This window comes from Cryptomeria japonica, chromosome 11 (genome assembly GCF_030272615.1).
Source record: "Cryptomeria japonica chromosome 11, Sugi_1.0, whole genome shotgun sequence".
Taxonomy (NCBI): domain Eukaryota; kingdom Viridiplantae; phylum Streptophyta; class Pinopsida; order Cupressales; family Cupressaceae; genus Cryptomeria; species Cryptomeria japonica.
Window position 1 is genome coordinate 468,966,955 of NC_081415.1, and position 25,323 is coordinate 468,992,277.

The 25,323-nt window shown below is 40.3% G+C and overlaps 1 protein-coding gene across 1 annotated transcript in view; it reads right to left on the minus strand.

Moving 5' to 3' along the window:
- LOC131068486 (uncharacterized) overlaps positions 1 to 25,323 on the minus strand; it is a 212,120-nt gene that overhangs the window by 69,305 nt on the left and 117,492 nt on the right. Inside the window, exons 6-8 of the mRNA XM_058003675.2 lie at positions 3,890 to 3,959; positions 1,153 to 1,207; positions 886 to 1,005 (exon numbers count right to left, since the gene is read on the minus strand). Coding sequence (XP_057859658.2) covers positions 886 to 1,005; positions 1,153 to 1,207; positions 3,890 to 3,959 — 245 coding nt within the window. The remainder of the gene's footprint in view (positions 1 to 885; positions 1,006 to 1,152; positions 1,208 to 3,889; positions 3,960 to 25,323) is intronic.

Consider the following 25,323-nt stretch of genomic DNA (forward strand, 5'->3'; position numbering starts at 1 on the left):
ATATCAGATTTGCCCTTCTAAATACATCAAGTCTTCATCAAGGGATACTAAATGCCTTCTATCTTCTTGAACAGGTTAGCCCAATCTTCTCCTCTATTTCGCACCTTCAATTGCAGAGCTATTTCGCTGATTGCATGAATTGATTGAGATTGAATTGCAAGGTGTCTTATCTTTATATGCATCTTTAACTTTGTTTTATTGCAAGTCGGTCTCCTTTAATTTGGGCGCCAATATTTGTTGTAGCATGGGGCATTTAGGATAGGGCTGGGCTTATCCTTGGGGCACGTTACCTATTAGGATAGGACCCAGTCCTATGTGGGGGGCACGTTGCCTTATGGATAGGACCCAGTCCTATGAGGGTTCGGATGTTGCCTTGAGGCAATCCGAACCCTCTTACCTAGTTATAAACAACAGGTAGGAGTAGTATAGTTTTAGGAATTGTTTTAGGTAGGAGTAGGATAGTTTTAGGAATTGTTTGAGGAGTAGTAAATGGCCTGAAGGCTATCAGCTACTTGGAGGTGATGCTGAGATGAAATTCAAATTGACAAATACTTATGGTTAATATTTTGAATAATTTCCAACAAGATACCAGACCTCAAATAAATGCTAATTTTCAAGAAAAATGCATGTTTAGATCAGCTACATTTCAGCACACCACTTATTATAAAACTTTAAGTTCACTAACAGTGTTATTAACACACCAAAGTAGACAGTGGATAAAATCATTCTAAAATTAACTGTAGAATTATGAAAGCAACCTATAAATTCCCACAAACTTAAACATTAATTAGCCATATATTGAAATATTCAAAAGAATTCCATGCCAAAAAAATGATGGTAAAAAGTTAAAACCAGTGTAAAGTTTATAAGAAGGAAACACAGCACCTGTCTCAGCTCACCATTAACCCAACACTGAATTTGAAGGTCCTCGCCATTTATTTCAGTTGCCGGAACAATCCATGGGCCCATTGGACAGAATGTGTCACAACTCTTCCCCATAAACCACTGCAAACAAGCCAACATAGAAGATAGTAGAGATTGTTATTCCAATAAAGAATGTTGTGACCAACTTGAATATAAAAAAGTAAACAGGGTGCATGAACTTGTGCATAAACATCCAAGCAGCCATAAAAATGAGCAGCATTAATTTACCTGCTGGTGTTTCTTTTGCAGGTCTCTTGCAGTCACATCATTCAGTATGGTATACCTATTATCAATATCATTCCATCAATGGTGTACTCTAATAGATGAGTAATTACAAAAAAAAGCAGAGTCCAAACATTTAAAATGAAATTACACCTATGAAGAAATCCATTCATATTTCTTCTTGTCTCTACTTTTGTTTTAATTGGATACGATTATTCCTACCTTACATTCAGATTCAGTTTTCCTCCCTAGTTCATGTTTTCTAAAACCTTCTATCAGTCACAGAGGATGTTAATATGTATCAGATCACATAAACCAATTACTGATACAGAAAAACACAATTTGCAGCCAAGAAATCCCAAAGTATGCAGCCATTTAATTGCCCTGCAGAAGCAGCTAATGCAGTGTGTATAGTATAATAGGAGTTGCGAGAGATGAATGATTTAACAAGTTTGTTGTTGGTTATTGGGAAATACCAACACATAAGCCCAAAGAATACTAGACAATAAATTGTCCTCACACTTTTGATGATGATATTAATCTTATGATATTGAAGGACTACACTGGCAGTCTGGCAAGTACATTAAAAACTCTCCAGGGTCATTATCGTAGTACAGAGTTGGACATAAATGAGACAATGAGAGAAACATCACTTGTTGTAGAATTTCCATTTCCTAATTATATCAAAGTGTCGCAGCAGAAGCTAATTACATCACAAGGAGGATCTAGGGATTACAAATCTTCAAAGTGTAATTGGGATCCTGGTATTGGCAAAAAGAATTGAGTTTAACAAACTAAAACTGACATTTCTCTTGACAAACAATCTTGGGAAGGGTGTACTGCCATGCCCCTCCAAATTGTTACAAATCGCAGCATACATAGCTGTCCATTTCCAACTACTAGGCAATTAAAAAGAGGCACCAAATAAAATACTGAAAAGTAGGACTGGCAATATTTGGATTGTGCTAGCAAAATAATTAATTAAAATTAAATTATGCTTTCAAGAGCAGAGATGGTGTAAGAAAGATTGTGACTCTTTCAAAGGGAAGATATATATAGGAGATCCTTCCATGAGAAGAAGGCATCAATTGGAAGAAAACGTGAAGTGACTTTGCAAGTTAATAGTTATAGCCAAAGAGGACGAAAACCCTTAATTTGTCCTATTGAGTTATTGGAAAAAAAACCATAACTTGTCTAGTTATCAAGGACAAACATTTAAGGGAAATAGCTGCAAATTCAAAGAAGAAACATAGCAGAAAATCAAGAAAAGATTATTTTCAGAATTATATGAATATTATAATAAAATTAATGATTTTGATTTAAGTTATATTTATAAATGTAAACACAATTATCATTTTAGAATTTAAAATATTGATTTAAGACAAAAATAAGAAATGTTTTAGAAAGATACATTACAAAGGTACCCAAATGCACGGATCCAAATTTGAACACCCCTTCAATCTTAGTCCTCCAAGCTATTATTGGCATATTCCTTACAACATATGTTATAAACTTATAAACTATCATATTAGATCACCCAAACTTGACCGTCCCAATTTGTCTTCATTCAACCCATTTAAACATGCTCCATGAGAAGTGTCCAAGCTTATCATAATGCCAGTCAATATTCTAATGTAGCCTCCCTTTTACATGATCTTACAAGTCATAAGAATTTTTCATAGTAACTCCCGTTATGACGACCCTTCACACTCTCCAAAATGCTAACACATGGCCAAAAGTGCCACCTTCAATGCGGAATGCCTATCTCCCCATGTAAGGACAAAATTCACTTAAAGACGAAATTCATGCCACCTCAAAATGGGACACCAAGTTTCCATGTGAAGAAAAATGCACAAAAGATGAAATAAGGAAGCATATGAAAGTATAAAAAATGAACATAGGAATGCAAGGTTGAGACATCTTTTCCCAACAATAGGAAAAAAATCTCATTGCAACTCTACTCTCCAGAACCTTATCAATTTATTTAACTTCATATGGCTGAGAGTAAATTTCAGCTAATCTCATTTTGGTCGGAAGGTGGGATCTAATTGATGGTATGAAGGTGGTTTCACTACGTTTTCAATAATATTAAAGGCACTTGTGTTTTTCACGTTGCCTTTATGCTGATGGATGAGAGTGAAACCCAATCCTTGGGCTTTCATCTTGTTTCTATCAAACACACTATTTATTTTGTAAATTTTGGCTGATGCATTTTATTTATAATGTTCCATTAAGTGCAATAGTGTATTCACCGAGTTCATATTTGAATATTATGTTCAATCTGGACACTGCTTTCACTACCATTATCAGTTTTGGGTCATTTTGAGGCCATAAAATGTCTGGTAACATAGCATATAAACAACATAGTTCTTTTAAAAACAAGACAAAAGACCACAAACCATCCCCAAGGATTCTAGAGGAGGAAGTGAATACACAGAGGAGACACTGCCCATGTTTGTGACTCCCCATGGCACTAGACATGCTTTTGATTTCCCGAGCATATCAGTTAACAACTTGTTTTCAAGGTTATGGAGTATTTAAACGCATGTAGTAAGGAAGGATCTACGTAATCACCAAATGTGATGTACAAATTTTCATATAAAATTGACAACAATAATCTAACATCAGATGGAAATAAAAATATCATTAAGTGTTTAACTGGCAGGTTTGCAAATGAAATATAACAGAAAGGAGTGCTAATCTTATAAGACAACTGAAAATTTTGTTGAAAAAATCGTTTTACCCAAAAACATGAGAAATTGCATCCTCCCTCTTTATGCAGTGTCCAGACTTCCCAATGATCACAGCAAGCTCTGCAGTAACATAGCACCTTTGAATATTTCTAGCAATCCTGATTCTATGCTATTTAGTAATGACAAAATTATATCTATAAACTAGATGCTGTGAAATATTATCCTAAAAATATCTTCCCTTTGTTTAAAACTTTAAAGAAATACCTTGCACACTTGTCTACACTTGATAATATTTAGTGTTTGCTATTTGATTTTTTATCTTTAGAAACTTAAAATCCGAAACGATGATTTCCTATAATGTTGCAGAAATACTGGAACTTTCTTAATGTTAGCTTGAAGGAAGTTCTTATTCATGAAGGATTTTTGAATTTTCCTTTATGAAGCTTCCTTCATGATACAACTTTTATTCCAACTAGAATTTAGGTTATGTGCTTCCCTCATTAGTACAATCACAAAAGTTCCTGATTTGCCAAAATGAGTACTGTATTTCATCATGCAATAAACAAAATTAAAACTTCCTGGTTAATTTTCCATAGAAGCAAAAATATGGTGTGCCAAAGAACAATATATTGAAATATTTCAAATTAGGAAAAAAAATAGATTTGAAACATAAGTACCGATAAGGAAGATGAATGGATAGCCTCATGGATTGACTTTACATTTAATCCACGTAGTCAGCATACAATGTCTATTATTATGTTTCAATAATATTGGTTATCTGACTATGTATTAATTGTTCGTATTAATTAGTTTGTCATTCTTAGGTAGCTATAAGCGTTGGTTGGTTGACGTTTGTGTTCCTCTTGGCAACTGTTAGGTTCTTTAAATATATTGTGTATGGTCAAGGAAAGTAGTATGATTTAGTCGAGTCAACACTGATCCTTGGCTAATCATCTTGGGTTTTCTTCTATAATAATTTCATGTGTGAATAATGATATATTTTATTCCTGTATCTAATATGTATTGTCATCTTTATTATAACACCGTGTATTTAATATATTAGATATAGCAGTAAACATTTGGCATCGTTGCCTTGAAAGAATTCGAGTCATATTTGAGAGATTCATGCCCTTAGATCTCCATAAAGGTGAGAAGAGGCCACAAGGTAGTCAAGACAAAATCCAATCGGATGATTCCCAAGTTGGAGCCCTTCCTGAGAACAAAGTAAAAGCCAGAGTGTTAGTGTTGTGACCATTTCACACATCGCCCCATTAAAATGGGGACCCCCTCTTTTTGCTCGGTTTTGCCTGTTTCTCTCTCTGCTTTTAGGGTTTTGGGTTAGTGAGTCAGTCGTCTGGACTGGGGTTAAGCCTTTGGGTTTCCGTTTTGATGTTTTCAAGCCGGTGTCTAGTCCAAATTTTGAAGATTGTTGAGCTTCCTCTCGTAGGATGCAATTTTGAAATAAGGTGAGTCTGTCAGGAGGTCAAATGAGTTTGTCTAGGTTCAGTCAGATTTTTGAATGCAAGTCCAAATTTTGCCTAAGTGTTAATGATGGAATTTTGAAATTTTGTTTGAGTGATTTTGACCAAATTTTGGAAATTTTGATAATTGATCCCAGGCATTGGAAATGGCCTAATTTTGCCTTGTGAAGTGACTGAAGTCTTAAAATCTTGGTATTTTGGCCTATGGAAGTGAAATCGCTCCTGTCCCTCAGCCAGGGACCAGGGCGAATATGATATTTTATGCATCTTGGTTATTAATTTATTCCATTTGTCTTGTGCAGGGTCGCCAGGAGATGCAGTTGAACACGAATTGGAGGTTTTGAAAGATTTTTTGAGACTCAAAATGGCAAATTTTTAAAGTTTAAGGCCAAATCGCTCCTGTCCCTCAGTCAGGGACCAGGGCGAAATGACTTACTTAGATCATTTTGACCTCATTTTGATCAAATGGAAGCGTCAAGGACGCAATGGAAGGTGAAATCAACATAATGGAACGCCAGAATTCAACCGTTTGCAATGAAAAGTTGAGATTTTGACCTCAAGGACAAAAATCGCTCCTGTCCCTCACTGAAGGACCAGAGCTTGTTTCTTAAAATTCAACTATCCTTGCAGGACTAAGGCGATTTTTGGATTGGAAGAGGTAAAGGAGGACATCTTTTGTCCATTGAATATAATTTGAAGAAATTTGCAAACAAGGAAACGTGCTATGAAGACAAATCGCTCCTGTCCCTCACTGAAGGACCGGAGCTTGAAATCTAAAATTGCCTTGTCCTTGAAAGATTTGAACGATTTCGCGATTTGAGAAGAACAAGGGAGGTACATTTTACTCATTGAATATAATTTGATTGTACCTCGAAGGAGAAAGTTGGCCCTAGAAGCAAAATCTCTCCTGTCCCTCTGCCAGGGACTAGGGCGAATTTTAAAAGGTAGCTCCTGTCCCTCTCCAAGGGACCAGAGCGATTTCCTTATAAGACAAGTTTTTGGTGAAGTGAAATGAGTTTTTAAGTTTGAGGCAAGTAAAAGGGAGGCGTAACGAATCTATTGAATATAATTTTGAAGAGTGCAAGACGCCAGTGAAGCCTATTTTGTCTTAGGCGCTCCTGTCCCTCTCCAAGGGACCAGAGCGATTTCTTCCTAAGACAAATCTCTCACCAAGTTGAAGCAAATTCCATGTCAAAGATGAGTGAAGGGGAGCATAGCGGATCCATTGAAGATAGTTTTAAACGTTGGCAAAGAATGATTGAGCCTATAAATGCAAAATCGCTCCTGTCCCTCTCCCAGGGACCAGGGCGAAATCTTGGTTATTTAGCCTTCCCTTCCAATTTTTGATGAATCAAGGCCAAGGTACAAGGGGGCGATGATGTTTGGAACGCTTCGAAGAAGGACAAAGTTGCAAGGACCATGAAAAGTGATGAAATTACCCAAGTTCGCTCTTGTCCCTCTCCAAGGGACCAGAGCGAAATATGCAAGTATGCTTAAGTTTTGAATGCCTCTTCCGTTTCAAACGTTCAAGAAGGAGTAAGGAACACCATTTTATACTTTGAAGGCAATTGCAAGTTGATACGAACAAGGATTAGCCCAATGAACAAAAGTTCGCTCCTGTCCTTCAGTCAAGGACCAGGGCGATATTCATAAAATCAATCATTTTTCTTCCTAGATCATATCAAAGCAAGGTTACACAAGATCCGAAATGTCATTTGAAAGGTGACGAACAAGGAGTTAAGGTTAAAAGATGACAAATTTGAGCTAGGATTCAAAGTTCGCTCCTGTCCCTCACCAAGGGACCAGGGCGAAAATCACTCAAATATCAAATTCGCCTTGCAAGGGACAAGTTAAGTATGCGTAGAATGAATGGATGAAGTTATTTCTTGCCTTGTGACGTAAGTTGGCAATTAAAACGATCAAGGATCAAGGAGAAGCAAAGTTCGCTCCTGTCCCTCACCAAGGGACCAGGGCAAAAATGGTCTAGGAGGCATTCGTTTCAAAACATTGAATCAATCAAGCTCAAGGTTCCTATTTAAAATGCCAGTTTCAACGTAGAGGAAGTGGTTTTGAACGAGAAATTCAAGAGCAAAATGCTAGATCGCTCCTGTCCCTCTCCCAGGGACCAGAGCGATATGGTTTGTATCCTTTACATCTCTCACGTGCTTAGGCGCCAATAAATTTTGAATTGCATTAAATGTTAAATTTCGATAAACCTTGATATTTTTAATTAAAATTGGCATTTAATGGGTGCCCACAAGGCATTTAATAATTAATTTTGCCTTTTAAAAATCGAAGCTATTAATTACAAGGCATTTAATTAATTAATTATTAAATTAATAAATAAAATTGAAGCGCTTGGGTTTTATTTTCTATATTTTACAAAGTCGGCCTCCATTTTTATTTAGAATTTATTTATTATTTGCCTATTTTTCAAAAGTCGGCCTATGGGGGATTGAAGAGGTAAGCGCTTATATAAAGGGGAGGTATGATATCTCATTTCAAATCATCATTCAATCATTGTTGCATGCGATTTTGGAGAGCAATAGGAGAAAGTGTGAAATATCATCAAGAGAGGAGTGCGAATTGTGTTCAAGTGGAGCGAATTTGCCTTCAAGGCGTTGGAAGACCCCAAGGGTGGTGGAATTGACAAGAAAGGCGCCTTTGCTAAAGGAGGATCACGTTGAAGACTTCAAATTTCGTTTTTGCCTAGGCGAATTTCATATTTTTGCATCTTTTTAGAGTTAGCTCTCAAGTGAGGTATGGCGAAGTCTTCTTTTGTCTAAATTTTGAATTTTGATCGTCATAGTCTTAATCTAAATTTTGAATTTTGAAATTTTGAATTTCCAGTAGCTCAATTGTATTTAGGAAATGATAACTCAAGGACTTACCATGAAGTTTCCTAAATTCAATCTTTAATCTAATTTATGTTTATAGATTGCAAAATCTATTTCTTATTATGAAATGTTGTGTAGGTGTTACAATGGCGACCCCAAAGGCGGGAGCATCCACCAGTCGTCCAGCTCTCATGAAGGAAGATCAGAAGAACGAAGAATTGGAGACCAAGATCGTGTCGAAGTGGAGCAACATTGGAGATACCAACTTGGGAAACTTCAGTATGAAGAAGTTTCGAGAGGTCCCTTACATTGGCAAGCCATCACCTGTCGCAAGGAGAATAATTGAAAGTGGCATTATCAAGGCGGCCGGCTTCCCTCCAGCAATCCAGTGCCATGAGTTGATGATCGAGTGTGCTCGCCATTATGATCCACAGTCCAGATCAATAGTGTCCAAGGAAGGAGACACTTTTGCTTATCTTTCAGAGGAGGCTATAAGTGAAGCTCTTCACTTGCCAGAACATAAAGATATGATTTACAAAAGCATAGAAGGAGCCAGGTCCATGTACGAAGATGATCCAGACACTTGTCTAAGCATCATCAACAAGAATTGGTTACTCAAGAGTCGTCCTCGCCTGAGCAAGATTCCGAACACACCACATAGGATCGACTTCCAGGAGGAGTACAGAGATTTGATAACACTACTCAACCGAGTCACAGGAGCCCCTCAAGCCTTCTATTTTGAGAAGTGGATGTTCTACTTCATCCAAGTGATAGTTCAGGGAAAAGGAACAATCCATTGAGCTAGAATGATTAGCCATTGCTTGGACGTACAGTTAAGAAGATTGAAGGCTACCAAGTCTTTCCACATGAGTTCATACATCATATATGCCTTGATCAGGAGCTTTGAGTATGCAGGACTACCTCACAGAGGGGTGATTGGAAGAGGACCCGGGGAAGTCAGAGTTTGTGATTCCTATGTTCACTTGCATCATCCGCCAGGAAGTAACTACAAGTTAGTCAATGATACATTCACGATGAACATCACCAGGATATTGCAAGGCGGGATTCACAATCGGCTATCTCAGGATGCACAAGAGCTTGTGAAGAGGTACGGTGCATGGTTTATCCAATTCCAGAAATTTACATATATTAGAGTTCATGGATGTCCTTCACCTCCCTACATGTTGCCAAGATATCCGACAGACAAAATAGTGTTACTTGAGGTAACAAGACAGTTGGCAGCTTATGTGAAAGCATTCAAACACAGACATGGAAATGGAGTTCCTGTGCCTATCATATTAGGGAATTCAGTTGAGGTATGTCCTAATGCTCTAGCCATGGATGATGCAGAGAAAGAGTTAGCTTTGTATTCATTTTCATTCTTTGCCTTGAGAGAGAGCTTTGATCCATATGGGTATATAGAGGAGACAGTCGGAAGAAAATATAAGCATGAGTTTCAGATAGAAGACTTTGTGATGAATCTCTTGGATGACCTTGAAGTGAAAAGAAAGATGCATTCTAGATTGCCTTTAGACTTCATCAGGAAATGCAAGATTTACAGAGTGGCCGACCAAGCTCAGGACAGTGGCAGACATCTCCAATCATCTTATGATCGAGAAAGCAAATCAGTGAAGCTAGATTGGAATGAACCCGAGGTTGTGGATCTAGATGCTTTGATGGCTCCAGTCTTGTCTTGTACTCGTAGATGGGTTGATGTGCAACATCAAAAGTTGAGAGAGCAGGGCATATCTATGACTTTCACTTTGGAAGAAAGACCAGCTGAAGGAGGAGCAAGTGTAAGTGAGGGTAATCCTAATCCCAGAAATGCAAGCGAAGGCAACCTTCGAAGCGTAAGTGAGGGCAATCCCCATCCTAGAGGCTCGAAGAGGAAAGAGAGACCTGAGAAAAGAGAATCTTCCAAGAAGAAGCAAGAGGCCAACCGAGATCGTTCATCCGCCACATCTTCTTGACCTGAGAAGAGGACACTTGAGATAGAGGAGTCTATGGAATCAATGGTACAGAACGATAAAGAAGGACAGGTACCTCGAAGGTCACCAAGTGGGTCTCTCCAAGCTAATGAGCTACATGAAGATAAGGAAGATAATGAAGTAACATCTCCTCTCAGAGAAGAAGAAACATTGCCTAATGAGATACAGGTTAGAGAAGCAAGATCTGCCATTCCAGATTGGTTAAAAGAGAGACTAACAAGGGTCATTGTGATCGAGGACGAAGACAGTGTGATTGATTTAGAGAGCCTTGTTGGAAATTCTCAAAAGATGACAGAGAAGAGGAAGGCTACTAAGATGTCCAAGATGATCAGAGATGAGACAGGATCCAGGAAATTGCAGATAGCTACACTGGCAGTAGACAAGTATGAAGGTGAGATCCTCGCAGAGGAATATGATGTAGAGACATTTGAGCTTGGTCCACTCTCAGCCGAACAGACGTTGGATGATGCCACTGATTCATTTGAGGCACTTAAGGACAAGCCTAGAGAAGAAATGGAAAAGAATAGGAAGCTTGAGCGAGAGGTCAATGCTTGGAGAGGCTACTTTAGCCATCTCAATCAGCCTTTGAGACGTCAGGATCCAGCAGTATCTCCTGCACAGGCACTTCCCCTTGAATCAGTTGGCGAGGCAGAGAGAGTCAGGAGTTTGGTTCAGCTTATGAGCTCATGGATTGACAAATCCCATACAATTGCTATTGAATTTGCAACAAGGATGATGCAGACCATTCACCGAGCTATTCAAGTTCTTGAGGTCATCCACAACTTGATGATAACTGTAGCTGCTTTTGCTCATACTAAGGATGTTATCATTCCTGTCCTGCAAGTAATCAGACAAACATCAAGGAAGGTCCTAGTGCAAGAAAAGATAATGGATGGAGGACCTCATAGTTTACTTCAGTGGTCGACTTTACTCCAGATGAAGGAAGTTCTCTTCGACGACATCAGTACTAGATGCAATCATGTTGAGGAGGTTATCCACCCGATCCAGGACAGAGTGTTTGAGGTACTACGTACTATTCTTGGTAGGAGGATCGAAGTTGAGACAGATGTGGATTTGCAGGAATTGGAAGATAGAGTCGAGGTCATCTTTTGCAAAGATGAGAATGTTATTACAAATGAGCAACGAGATCAGATGTTTGCCACCATGCTCCTGATTGAGAAGATCAAAGAACTTGAACCTGAATGGGACGCTGCTCTTCTCAAGGCTTTCGATCAGGTCATCCACTTGGAGGAACGAATGAAGAATCTTCCCCAGATTCCAATTGCTGAGATCGAAGGAATCGTGTCTAGATTCATTGCATATGCTAAAAAGGAGCATTGGAAAGGGAATAAGATTCTAGATGAAAGGTTGTTATAGATGAGGTGGCACCTTAATTGTCATTGGTCTATGTCTCCTAGATTTTTGTGCCAAATTTAATATTTGGCTATGCATTTAATGTTGTGCAATAAATGGGGAACTTTTGTAATAAAACCCTAATTAGGGTTTAGGTGTCATAATCTTGGCCATTGATCTTCTTTTTGATCTGGACCGTTCATTGTAATTGAGGATGCTATATATACCCTCATTTCTTTTCATTTTGTAACTAGAAAACTAGAGATTAAGGAGAAATTAGAGAATTAGAGAGATATTAGAGATTAGAAATTTGATTTGTAGCAAGATTGAGCTTTGAGGAAGGAATTTCAAACAATTGTTGTTCATGGTGGCTTTGAGATCAATAGAATATTGAAGTTATGGTGTTTTATTGCAATTCTTATGGTTATCTTCATGGTTGTTCACTTTCTTGAATCATTCTCAATCAAAGTAGTATTTTAGTTTGAAGGATAAAGTGTTGGACTTGATCGTCGGTGAGATTCACTCTCCAAACCACTAGCTTCTTGCTGATTGTAGGAATGCCTTGTGTGGTCAACTGGATAAACTTGAATCACTTAAACCTTCAATCATTGTTGTATCTTGGATATGTGCCTTTGTGGTAGTGTCTATGATCCTTGATGAATTGAAAAATCATTTGTTACCTTAGAAGATCGCATCAATTTCAATTGAGTTGTTATTTTATGGCAATATTGAAGTTGGTAGAATCTTGCCAAGTCTCGTCCACATTGAGTCATTCTCAGGGTTAGATTAGACTAGATCTCTTGCAAGCCCTACTCTTTTGATCTTTTTTGGAATTCATTAGTATTAGGAAATCTTGTTCCTGCATTTAGGAAACGTAAGGCCCCTTGATGACACAGCAATCACAACGACCACTGGTGCTTATCCACACGTAGAGACCCTACTTAAAAGAACATTGAAGTCACCCTAACTGATCCTTCTTGCGATATCTTCAGCAGTTAGAGATTTTATTCAAGAGAGGATAAGGTACCCTTGGGTATTTTATTCTGTGTATGATTGTGTACAAAATACACGTCAACAGTTAGCCGAAGCCATAGTCGGGAAGAAAAAAAATTCTTCAGCAAAGAACTCTCAAAGAGTGGGAAGAAATTGCTACACTTATCGCTCCTTGATGAAACATACGAAGACCTTGTTGACCAAGCAAGACAATCATCCATACAAACAACAATGGATAATGAAGAAGAAGAAAGAGACCTTGGACATGAATTAACCGAAGCATTGGAGAATAACATATGCCACATCCAAGAACTATCCATCTTGGGAGAAGAGCCACAAATTAGAGGATTCAAGAGAAAGACCCCGAGACAAAGGGACTGCAAGAACAAAACTAAAGATATCCAAAGCGCAAGGGGCATTGAAGGTGGACGTGTAGAAGACTTGTACGTGGCCGACAGTGCAAAGAAGGCACTGAAACATAGCAGTTGAGAGAGTCCACTCAAGTCCAACCTACAAGGACAAAATCAGGTGAGAAAAATGGTGACTCCCCCTGTGAATCCAAATGTCAATAGGTAAAAACTCCCAAAGTTTCATGGGAAAGGATCAAAGGACCCGCTAAAGCACTGCAAGACATGTGAAAGTATCTGGTTAGCAAAGAGTCAAGATGTAATGTCCCCTTTTTAGGCAAAATCAATAGATCAAAATCAATCTATTAACGAAGTCCTCGTAGATTGATAAGGACGAGCAGAGGACGCTGGACTGGTGATTTTCTTCTATTTCAAAGGACACTTTAGAGTAAACATGGGTGGAATTAGTCGATAGTATTGTTATCTCCAAGTTGTCAATCAAAAACAGCATTAAACCCTAGAATATCTCCTTCAAAAGCATACCTGAGTCTACAGAGAGAGTGAGGTGCTTCCTTGCCAAGTATCCATGAGGAGAGAGAAGAAAAAGCAAATTAAAAGAGATATTAAAGTTGATGCAGATTACTTTATAATCTCTCCCTGGGTCACTTAAAACATATTTATAATATTAAGTTTCACCTTTCCTATGTACCTATTCCTAGAGAGAGAGTAAATGGCGAAGAGAGATAAAAGGTTAGTATAAGCAGAGAAAACATATAACATAAAGTGTATGTCCTAAGTGGGAGAATTGTTACGAGGATAAAGTAACTATTATTTAAATTCATTAAATTTGATTGAGGTGTTACGGTTTCAACCCTAATTAGAGCAACTTGAGGAAAGGTTTTTAAAGGTCATTGGAGACTCATTTCTATTCATGTTTTTGCTGATAATTATTTCTGCCTCCTTGTGGAGCTTATCAACATTAGGGTTTTGAAGACCTTGGAGACGGAAAACTCCATTGTTCTTACACACTTGCAGCTGTGAGAGACCAGCCAAGAGTGTGCAAGGAGATTCTACTTCAGGGATCTCAATTGGGCTACAAAGAAACTAGTTTTGGAAGAGGTATTTGCTGATAGAAATCTGAAAGAGGAGCTTGCTTGTTTAGCCACTCTCTATTTGGCTTGTTGGAAGTGAACAAGAGTCTTTCGATGCATTTCCAGATTGGGGTTTGTATGAAACTCCATTTCCAGCAGTTTCGAGGCATTTGTATCAGATTTTGGAAGGGGTTTGGAGCAGCTTTAACATAATTTCTGAGCGAGCTGCCTTTATGCTAGAGTGGATGACCTCTTTCTTGTCTTGTTTGAAGCTAAGGAGAGGCATTACTAAGTGTTTCAGTATTGGGATAGCAAGTCTTACTCATACCAGCAGATTGGTTGAAGATTACATCAGTTTTGATAGGGTTTGGAGCATTTTTGACATATTTGCTGAGAGAGCAACTTGTGTGCTAGGCTGACCCCTCTTGGCTTGGTTTGTAACAAACATGATCACTTATTTCTAGATTTTGAGTGGCCTACACTAGTCAAATCCATCACCAACAGTTTAGGACAGTTTGCATCAGTTGGAAGCAGAGTTCTGAAAAGTTTTAAGGTGAAATTCTGAGTGTGCAGCTTGCTTGACGGGCTGTACTCTCCTTGAGCTATTTTGGAACTGAAATAAACCCCTAGAGGTTGTCCAAAGAGGGAATAGTTGTAAGCACCATCAAGGAATCAAACCCAGCTGCTGAGTTATCTTGGAAAGCAACTAACTTGTTTAAAGCTGCTGCAAATCAGATTTCCAGAGCGACTTGGTTGGCTGTCTGCTTATAAATCAGACTTGGGAAAGTCCCTTCTAATTCATCCAACCTCAAGTTTCAAAGGATAGCAAATCGGGCATGCCTAAATAGACTTGTAAAGTCATTTGAAGTACTAAGCTACAGGGATATTGTAATATTCCAACTTTAAATTAAATCTGAAAGTTCTTTCATAGTCACAATACATCATCATTCTAATCAGTACTAGATGTATGCAATATTTGTACGAGTTCATATTTGTTTCTTCAAAAGCATTGCAAACTCTTTAAAAAACACATCTTCTGCAACTTTTGTCTAGTTCTGAAAGACCACCTTCAAAAGAAATATAGTATTTTTAATCTAAATAAACAAGCAGGTTGCTACAAAGCAATTTTTTAGTGTTCCACTGGGGTGGGACATTACAGTGGTATCAGAGCGGTTTCCTGCCATCCTATGTTTTCAGTGGCATTCAGAGTTAGTAATGGGTTCATATAAGGAGTATGTGAGGGAAGAAATTCTCAATGTGTTTAAGGAATATGCTACACTTCGTCAAACTGTTAAGAATGAAATATCTTTCATCAGTTTCATGAACGTACATCCAAGGCAATTGTAGACGACATAAAATGCCTATGGTTATATTTGATAATATTTGTTATCCAGTAATGTATTAATTAATTGTATTAAGTGGGTTGTCACTCTCGAGTAGTTAGGTGTCGGTTGGTTGACAGTTGTGTACCTCTCAGCAACCATCGGGTCCTTTAAATATGTTGTGTACTGCCAAGGAAAGTAGTAGAGTATTATCGGATCTATTGTAATCCTTGGCCAACCATCTCAGGTCTCTTCTCTATAATAATTGCATGTACGAATAAAAATATATTTTACTATCATGTCTGGCATTGTCATGTACATTATTATTGTCTGTATTTAATTTACCAGTTGTAGCGGTAAACATTTTGGCGTCGTTGCCTTAAAAGAAATCGGGTCAGCCTTGAGTGACTCATGTCCATAGACCCCATTAAATGTGAGAAGAGGCTACAGGGTGGTCAAGACGAAGCGATTAGGCGATCCGCCGACCCCTCGGTCTGAGGGAGCACAAAGACAAGTCGGAGCCTGGAACTACTCGGAGTGTGGGGACGCTGGAGGTGGACGTGTAGAGGACACACACGTGTCTGAGTGTGCAAGGAAAGCACTGGAACGTAGCGGTCGAAAAAGTCCACCGGAGTGTTGGGGACGCTAAAGGTGGACGTGTAGAGGATGCCTACTGGCCAAGAGTGCAGGGAAAGCACCGGAACGTAGCGGTCGAAACAGTCCACCCAGGTCAGGCAGGCGAATCCACACAATACCTTCCGAGTGAAAACAATGGTGAACACCCAAGAGAAGCAGAAACTGCCAAAATTCACGAGGGATGGATCAGAGGACCCCGTACGACATTGCAAAACATGTATAACCATTTGCGAGGCAAATGACCAAGACGACCAAGATTATTGGTTGAAGGCGTTTCCGGCCACCCTTCAGGGGATGTGTTGATGTGTCTTTTGTACACGACCAAACACAGAATAAAATACCCAGAGGTATCTTATCTTCTCTTGAATAAAGCTCCCCAAATGTTGAAGATTTCGCAGAAGAATCAATCGGAAAAACTCCAAGGTTCTATTATGTAGGTTCTCTAATCGTGGATAAGCACCAGTGGTATGATGTGATTTTGTTGGAATCACAAGGGGACTTATTTTCGACAACCTGAACGTCTGATTTGCTTTAGATATTACTGGAACGTGGAATTTCACCGGCCCTTGATTTTTTTTAAAAAGGAAAAAAAGGATAAGGGTTGGAACGGGATCTATTTCTAGCACTAGGAACGTAAGAGCAATGAATGACCTTTGATGAAATTCTAACTAAGTCTTGCTTTGACTATCTAGGACCATCTCCACAAGGTTAGTGCGATCTTCTAAGGATGGCTTTATGATGTTCAGATCACCGCTACAAGCATAGATACCGTCAAGTTGATGCATATCAATGAAGAAGCAATAATTGAAGTTAAGCCTAAGCTGAATGATTCTAGTTGACCACACAAGGCAAGTTTGCAATCAACAAACTGCTAGTAGTATGGATATATGAATTTCACCGTTGGTCATACAAATTTCTTCCATTCACCTAATAACATGAAATCAAATTTGAGAAGTATAAAGACCATGCAAATTGTTGAATCGACCCATAGAATTCACCATTTCTTCAATGAAGTTTACAAGTCTTTTGCAACAATATCGTGGCAACAATCTTTGCCTTCTCTTTCTACTCTACTCTAAAATGCAACGAATTACTGACTATTCTCTCTAACTATTTCCTATTCTCTGACTATTAACTATTAGCTAACTATTAACTATTACAAATGAGGAGCCAAGGCTTTATATAGGGAGCCCTTTACAAACAGACAGCTCTGATTGACTTAGAATCAATGGCTAGGATTACAAGATAGAAACCCTAATTAGGGTTTGTTACAACAAACTTCCTTAGCCAATTAGAAAATTGCATTCCCGAAGTGAGGACCAATAGGAAGCAGGGGTAGGTACACTGAAGTTTGTGCCATCACTGATAAATTAGGTACATTAAATCTGGTCATGCTGAGGTGGACCAATCCGACTAGAGGAATGATGACTGGCATGCCACCTTGTCTAACGCTTGTGACTTGGTTGATCCTCCTTTGTTTCTCACGTGATAAATGATGTACTTCCTTGACTTGATGAGGCTCCCTTATTGTCAAGTCTTCCTTCTCCAATAGCATATCTCGCCCTGAAGTGCTGGCAACTCCTTTCTTTGTCATCATGTGGTTCCTTAGTGTGGTGAAGTGAAGGTTTTGGCAACTTCTTGAACACATGTAGTCTTTCAATGCTTCAAAACACCTTGAGTCCACCTTTATGCTTTTGGAAAGTCCTTGATGGAGATGGACTGGAATAGGTCGTCCTTATCCTGGCCTGGTCTCCTCCCATCTGCAAAACAAACCAAAAGATGATTAAGCACATATGACATATTCATTTCAACATAGCATTTTCCACCTTAAATCATTAATGAGAAGACATCAAAATGGAATTTCACTCCATATCCTCTCCAGGGACAAGCCCTATAAAAATTTCGCTCTGGACCCTTTGGAAGGGTCAGGAGCGAATTTTGACAAAGTTGCTCAATCATACCTCATTTTCAACATTATTCCACCAAGATCAAGTCATTCACCTCCAACATTGCCTAGGACAAGGTTTTGCTCAAGGACCTAGGCAAAATACTAGACCACTAAGGAATTTCGCTCTGGACCCTTTGGAAAGGTCAGGAGCGAAATTTGCATTCTTGGCTCAAATTCTTCTTACTTTGTGACCATACTTGCTCAAATACATATCTAAGGATGCCCTTAATCTCAACCAACACCAAGTTTGATGCAAAATTGGAGCGAAATTTGAATTTTAGGACAAATTCTATCATGTCTCAACTCCAAAATGCCTTCCAAGGCAAGCATACACTAGCCTTCTCTCCATCAAAGCCTAGGAATCCATCCCTTGACCTTCATCATGAGCAAATTAGGTAAAATTGAGAATTTCGCTTTGGACCCTTTGGAAGGGTCAGGAGCAAAGTTCAAGTTTTAGACTTATTTCTTTACTTCCTTCACTCCAATTCACCTTACAAGGCAAGAATACCTCACTCCACCTTCAACCATACCATAGGGATCAAATTTTTCGCTTCACACAAGGAGAAAATTGGTGTTTTGAGGAATTTCGCTCTGGACCCTTTGGAAAGGTCAAGAGCGAAATTCTTTCTTTGCTTGTTTTCTCTTACTTAGCTCCATTCTTCTCACTTTGTTCTACCTTGACTCTCCCTTTGGATTCTTCTCTCATGCTTGCAACACTTTGTTTGACCTCATAATGGCTTGCTAGGAGAAGTTCGCTAAAAATCATGGCCAGGGACAGGACCTATTTAGGATTTCGCTCTGGACCCTTTGGAAGGGTCAGGAGCAAAATCCTTGTCCTAGCTCAAAATCTTGGTCATTGGTGGCCAAAATCTATTCAAGGGCAATCCTAGGGGCATCTCCCAACTTATCTCATCTTGATCAAGATTTGTTTTGACACAAATTTTGGAAGATAGAATAGGTTTTAGGATTTTCACTTTGGACCCTTTGGAAGGGTCAGGAGCGAAATCCTTGTTCTTGAGCTCATTCCTTAATTCTTCCACTTCAATTCACCTCAAAGGTCAAGGAAACGTTACTCCATTCCTCTCTAGGCCAGAAAAACCAAAAGTTTGACTTGCTTTGGAAGCGAAATAGGTGATCTTAGGAATTTCGCTCTGGACCCTTTGGAAGGGTCAGGAGCGAAATCCTAGTTTTTGCTCAATTCCTTCACATTTGTTGATTACTAGCAACTCAAAGCCATGCCCAAGCACATCTCCAATCCTAATTCACCCTGCCCCACACTTGTCTTGGCATAAATTTGAGAGAAAAGAGAGGTTTTGGGGAATTTCGCTCTGGCCCCTTTGGAAGGGTCAGGAGCAAAATTCACACTCTAGGCTTGATATTTCATCTTTTCAACTCCCATCTTCTTTGTAAGGAAAAAATACATCATTCTATGCCCAAGGAACAAGGTTGGTAGCATAAGAAAGGAAGCAAATGAGGTTAATGAAGAATTTCGCTCTGGACACTTTGGGAGGGTCAGGAGCGAAATTCATCTCCTAGGCAAAATCTTCATCTTTCAATGCTTTCAATCACTTCCCAACGCAAGAACATATCAATCCACCTTCCAACATGCCTTTGAAACTAAGAACTTGGCCAAAACAAGGAAGAAAATGAGGTCTGGGGATTTTTGCTCTGGACCCTTTGGGAGGGTCAGGAGCGAAAATCCTCATTCTTGGTTGATTTCCATCATTTCATAGCCTCAAACCTCCTCTCCAAGGCAAATATGCATCCAAGTCTTCCAAACCATGCCTTAGAAGTTCCAAACTTGGTCAAGTTAAAGAGAAAAATAGAGGAAATATGAATTTGGCTCTCGACCCTTTGGAAGGGTCAGGGGCGAAATTTTCCTTCTAGGCTCATTTTCACTTTTTTCCTCCCTTCTTTGGCTTGGATATAAATCATTAGGCTTCTCCTAATCATCCTCCAGTCCAAGTTAGCATTCACTTCAAGGTTTTGTGAAAAAAAAAGGGTCTTGTATGAATTTCGCTCTGGACCCTTTGGAAGGGTCAGGAGCGAAATTCCTCCTTATGCTCAACACCTGACTTCATTTTCATATTTCTTAACTCCAAATAAGTGTTTTGCCCTCAATAATGCCTGGGAATGAGTTAGTTCTTGTGTAGCGGAAAAAGCGAGACTAGGCTAACATGTCCTAATCCTACCTTTTGACACACATTGCGGAATACGAAAGAGCCTAGAGGTATCACACAATTGGCTACTTCTTTTTGTGAAAGAGAGAGCCACGGGCTACCTATTAGGGTTTCTATTCCTTTGTTGTAATTGAAAGATAAAATGATGCAAGTTCAATTCCTAACCTCAAAGTGCAAGTATGAACTAATAACAAAATTGCAGAATTGAAGTTAAACAATGGAAAGCTATAAACACAAGGACAAGACAAGAATGCAGATGCGTACCCAGAGTTAAAATCTGAGTGAAAATGTTCGGGACGGGGGCGCGGTCGCCACTGTCCTGATTCTGCTCCTAAAACTGCACCTGAAACTGTTGTTTTACAACCTGGAAAACTGTCGGAAATGCTAAAAATGGCTGTCTGACAGAGGGACCAGGGCGCCCAGCGCCACTATCCCAGGGACCAGGGCGCCCAGCGCCACTATCCCAGGGACCAGGGCGCCCAGCGTCCCTGTCCTGGCAGGACCAAGGCGCCCCACGCCCCTGTCCTGGCAGGACCAGGGCACCCCGCGCCCCTGTCCTGGTCTTTTGCACTGAAATTTGGTGCGAAGCTCGGTTTCTGTCTGCTCCTGCCGAATCTGCAATTTGCAGCGACGTCCGAATCCCAAAACCTGCACTTATATCTGAAAAGGTATGGTGGGCGGCTATATAGGGTTTTGCCTTAGTCAAACCCCCGCTTTGGTGATTTCCACCTCCACGAATAGCCAAGTTGTATTGTAAAAGTAGTGTGTGTGCAGACCTTGTGTGTGTGCAAGATCCTAAAATGCAAGTAAGCAAACTAGAGCAACCTAGAAAGTAAACCCTAATTGCTTGTAAATGATAATGTAAATGCTCCAAATCAAGATGCAAAGTGATCTAAAGCATGAATACAAATGATATAATGAGGCTTATGCAAAGACATGAAAACAACATGAAATCATACCCAACCCCAAGGGAGGGGTACAAGCCAATCTTCAGTCGGTGATCCCTTATTGCTCTTCAATGTCTTCAAAGCCCTAAATGAATGAATGAAATTGATGAATGCTTGATGGATGGAAGTTGAATGTTGTTGAAGTCTTCAAAGATCTGCTCTTTCGCTGCATAGAAGGTCCTTTTAGCCAAAAATCCGGATCCTTTCAAATGAAGAAAGAGAGCTCTTATATATGAAACCCTAGGTCTTAATTTCAACTTTTGGCCGACCTAGAGATTGAATCTCCCACCAATTTCTTGGGGTTAAGCTTTATTTTATGATTGGATTGCGCTCCTAAAATTTCGGGAAAAATGTCCAGGACCGTGTGCACTCCGGGCGCCATGGTCCCGACAACTTTTCACCAAATTTTCAGGGCCGTCGAATATGATGATTTTAGAGAGAATCCCGAAGTTACAGGTGATTTCGAGATGTTTTGACCCCCGAAATCAAGCCCCCAAGTTCAAAATAGGACCTAATTAGGGTTTTTGATTAAATGATGTATTGGAGGAATAAAATGAAAGGGGCACACTTTAATGAAAGGGCCCAACTTTATGATGTGGAAGATGATGAAATAGGACCTTAGACCTAATTAATTTGATTAATTAAGTGCTAAAGGGGAAATGCAATGCAAAATGCAAAATGCGCCAAGGCGGGTGCTAAACTAGGTGTGAAATTGTACCACCCTAGCAAGTGCGTACAATTTACGACGCTACATTTAGCCCCCACTTTAGCGGTCATATGAGTACTACGTGCATATGCAAGCTAAAGTACAGGAAAGTAAACATTATTTGAAAAGGGATATATCCATAAGTCTATCGAACGAAGCCCCCAGCGGTATCTGCAGTAAATCACCTAATACTTACTAAGGAAAGTGATGAAATTTGCGAGTAGCTATATGCCCCCCCTGTTTCGGCTTGCTTATTAGGGAGGTGAAACAGGATAGCATGTTTACTTACGACAAATTGTATGAGAGATTATTGATGAGAGATGTTCACTGAAGAGGCTTCATCAAAGCTCATTTTGAAACATCCAGGGAGTAAGGGGACGAAAATACGATTCCGACACAACAAACGGTTCGAAAATCGCATCTCCCAAACCCAAGTTATGATAAAATGAGTGATAGAGGAAAATTAGGGTTTTGAAAGTAAAGGTAAAAGAATGAAAATATATACCTCGAAAGTGACACTTGCATTTGTCACTTTGTTGATTTCTGAGTATTGTTCATTGCAGCGGAGCCCACATAGCCATCATCATGCCTTCACGACGACCGGAGCGTCCCACGAGGATGGAGATCATGCGACAGGCCGTGATCGGTGACGAGCCACTGGACGAGGTGAGTTGACTGAACTTTGATTTTGACTTTCTGCATTTCTGTTGACTTTGAGTTTCTGCGATCGAATGCAAGCCCTAGACTTTGACCCTGGGTCCCACCCAGGGCGCCATGGTCCTATCAGGGCGCCATGGTCCCTGTGGGGCGCCATGGTCCTCTCAAGGCGCCATAGTCCCAATCAGGGCTTGACAAGGGGTGTCAGGGTTAGCTTTCTATGTTCAACAGTTTTCGTTTTTCGCATAGATGATTTTGATGATTGAGTACTGATTACACTGATGTTTTTGCATCGCAGGGTCTCCCATACATGAGAGAGCACACTGCAGGGCAGATTCTTCGCAGTCTGCGAGATCAGATTCCCCGGCTGACTCAGGCAGAGAGGGATACACTATCGATAGTAGGTTTGTGGTATACTATCCTTATGCCGGCCATTCGATTCCATCCTGCGATGTTGATGGCACTTATGGAGTGATGGGATCCTGACGCATGTACATTCCTTATCCCAGTAGGAGAGATGACGGTTACACTTGAGGATGTGTACCGCATACTTCGCCTACCTATCAAAGGAGCCACTGTGACATACGCGACCAATCGGTCAGCAGAGGACCATCAGAGGGAGCAGATATACTGCATAGGGAGAGGCATGCCGAGTGAGACGAGAGGTCGCATCATGGTCAGTTGGCTCTTACATCCTACAGGAGAGGTGCCCCTTGTGAGACGTCTTATGATTGCCATCATTCCACTAGCAGTCTGCCCTAATAGGCGACGTACGCACATGCATGGGGGTCTCACATGGTGCATCAGGGCTATGGAGAGACATAGGAGAGTATATGCCTGGGGTCGGAGTATGCTTGCACATCTCTATCACGACCTCGAGGAGTATGTTTTTGGACAGGGTTGTAGCTTGATGACATGCACACTTCTGCAGGTGTGGATATTTGAGCACTTCACATGCACCAGGCCTGTCGGCTATCCGATGAGTGCGACTAGCGAGCGACCTAGGGTGTTTGCCTATCCACTTACCAGCGAGTGGAGATTTGGGGATCTACTATATTGGAGAGTGACATTCGATAGATTGACAGCTGAGGTGACAGTATGGAGACCATATCTGCAGATGCACAGATGGGATGGGATGGAGAGGCAGTTAGCATGCTTACAGAGGAACCGCCTACTGAGAGGACGATACTCACATATCATAGTCCCATTCTACTTTGACCGAGTACGGAGGCAGTTTGGGCTAGAGCAGTGTGTTCCAGCCGATGTACCCATCTATACTCGACACTCACGAGTCCTTCCCAGACCCAGAGCAGTAGCGAGACCTACGACAGATGATATCGAGATTACAAATATAGAGGGGTCCGATCAGGATGTGGTCACTGATTACACCGCAGATCCCGGAGCACAGCGCAGGTATCTCTCATGGTTTGTGAGGACATACCTAGGGCCTATCTTTCCACCAGATTACCCGACAGGCCATCCAGGTCCATGGAGACATGGAGACCGAGATGAGGATCAGGGATCCAGATCGGAGGAGCCAAAGGAGGGAGAGGGTCATGAGGAGGCAGGAGATCCTGATCCACCCATAGGAGATCAGCCTAGTATCGAGGAGGAGGAGGAAGGAGAGGAGGATGACACAAGTAGAGATGATGATGAGGAGAACGAGGATGCGGATGAGGATGAGGATGATGAGGAGGAGGAGGATAGAGATGATGAGGAGGAGTCAGATGCAGCTCCCCACCATTCAGGAGATGATACCATAGCCTTGGATGATCCTCTCATTCCCCAAAAGGGGGAACACGAGGCGATACGGAGACCGGTACCCATCGTGCACAGATCATTTGAGCGTGGGGAGCTGTTGTGACGTTTTCACACATCGCCCCATTGCAAATGGGGACCCATGTTTTTTTTGCTCGTTTTGCTCGTTTTCGCTTTGCTTTTTTAGGGTTTTGTTAGTTTGTTAGTTGTCTGGATTTAGGGCCAAGCCTTAGGGTTTTAAATTCTGTCTTTTCAGGCCAAAATCCAGTCGCTTTTGAAGGCTTTTGAGTTTCCTTTTCTAGAATGCAAATTTTGAATGAAATGAATTCGCCAGAATGGTCTAATTTTCAATTGGAATGTTGATGCAGAGCTTAAATTTGTCTAAGTGTTGAAGATGAAATGTGAATTTTTGTCCAATTGAATATTTTTGACCAAATTTTGACATTTTTGATTTTTGATCCTAGGCATTTCAAATGATTTGTTTTCGCCTTGTGAAGTGATAAAATGTGTAAAATCATGATATTTTGGCCTGTAGGAGCAAAATCGCTCCTGTCCCTCAGTGAAGGACGGGAGCTCGTTTTCAAATATTTTACTATTCCTGCAGGGTCAAGATGAATTACGAATTGGAAGTGATGGAGAAAGGCGAGATCTTTCCATTGAATATAAATTGAAGATTTTCATGAACACAGAAATGCCTCCAGGGGAAAAATCGCTCCTGTCCCTCAGTGAAGGACCGGAGCTACAAATCCAATTTTGCTTTGTCCTTGCAAGATTTTAACGTCTTGACGATGTGAAAAGGTCCAAAGAGGTGCATTTTATCAAATGAATATAACTTGAAGCGCTGTCGGGGAGATCACATGGATAAGCAAGTCCGGCTTGAGTAAGGTCCTGATCCTGAAATTTGGCTAAGTCTGGAATGTCCTGATCCTGAATTTGACTAAGTCTGGAAACTGAAAAACCTCCAAAAACTAGATTTTGCAATATAACTCCTGGAGGTCTGAAACCACTCTCAAACATCCTGAAAGTATATATGGAATATAACTTAAAGTATAAGAAAGAAGAAACATAGAAGGAAATGTCACTTATACTTAAATGTTATATTCCATAAAAATTGTCCTGATAGAGAGTGCGAAAAGTCAAATTTCGCTCGTGTCCTTCTCCAAGGGTCCAGAGCGAAATGCGCTCCTGTCCCTCTCCAAGGGACCAAGGCGAATCGCTCGTGTCCCTCACCAAGGGTCCA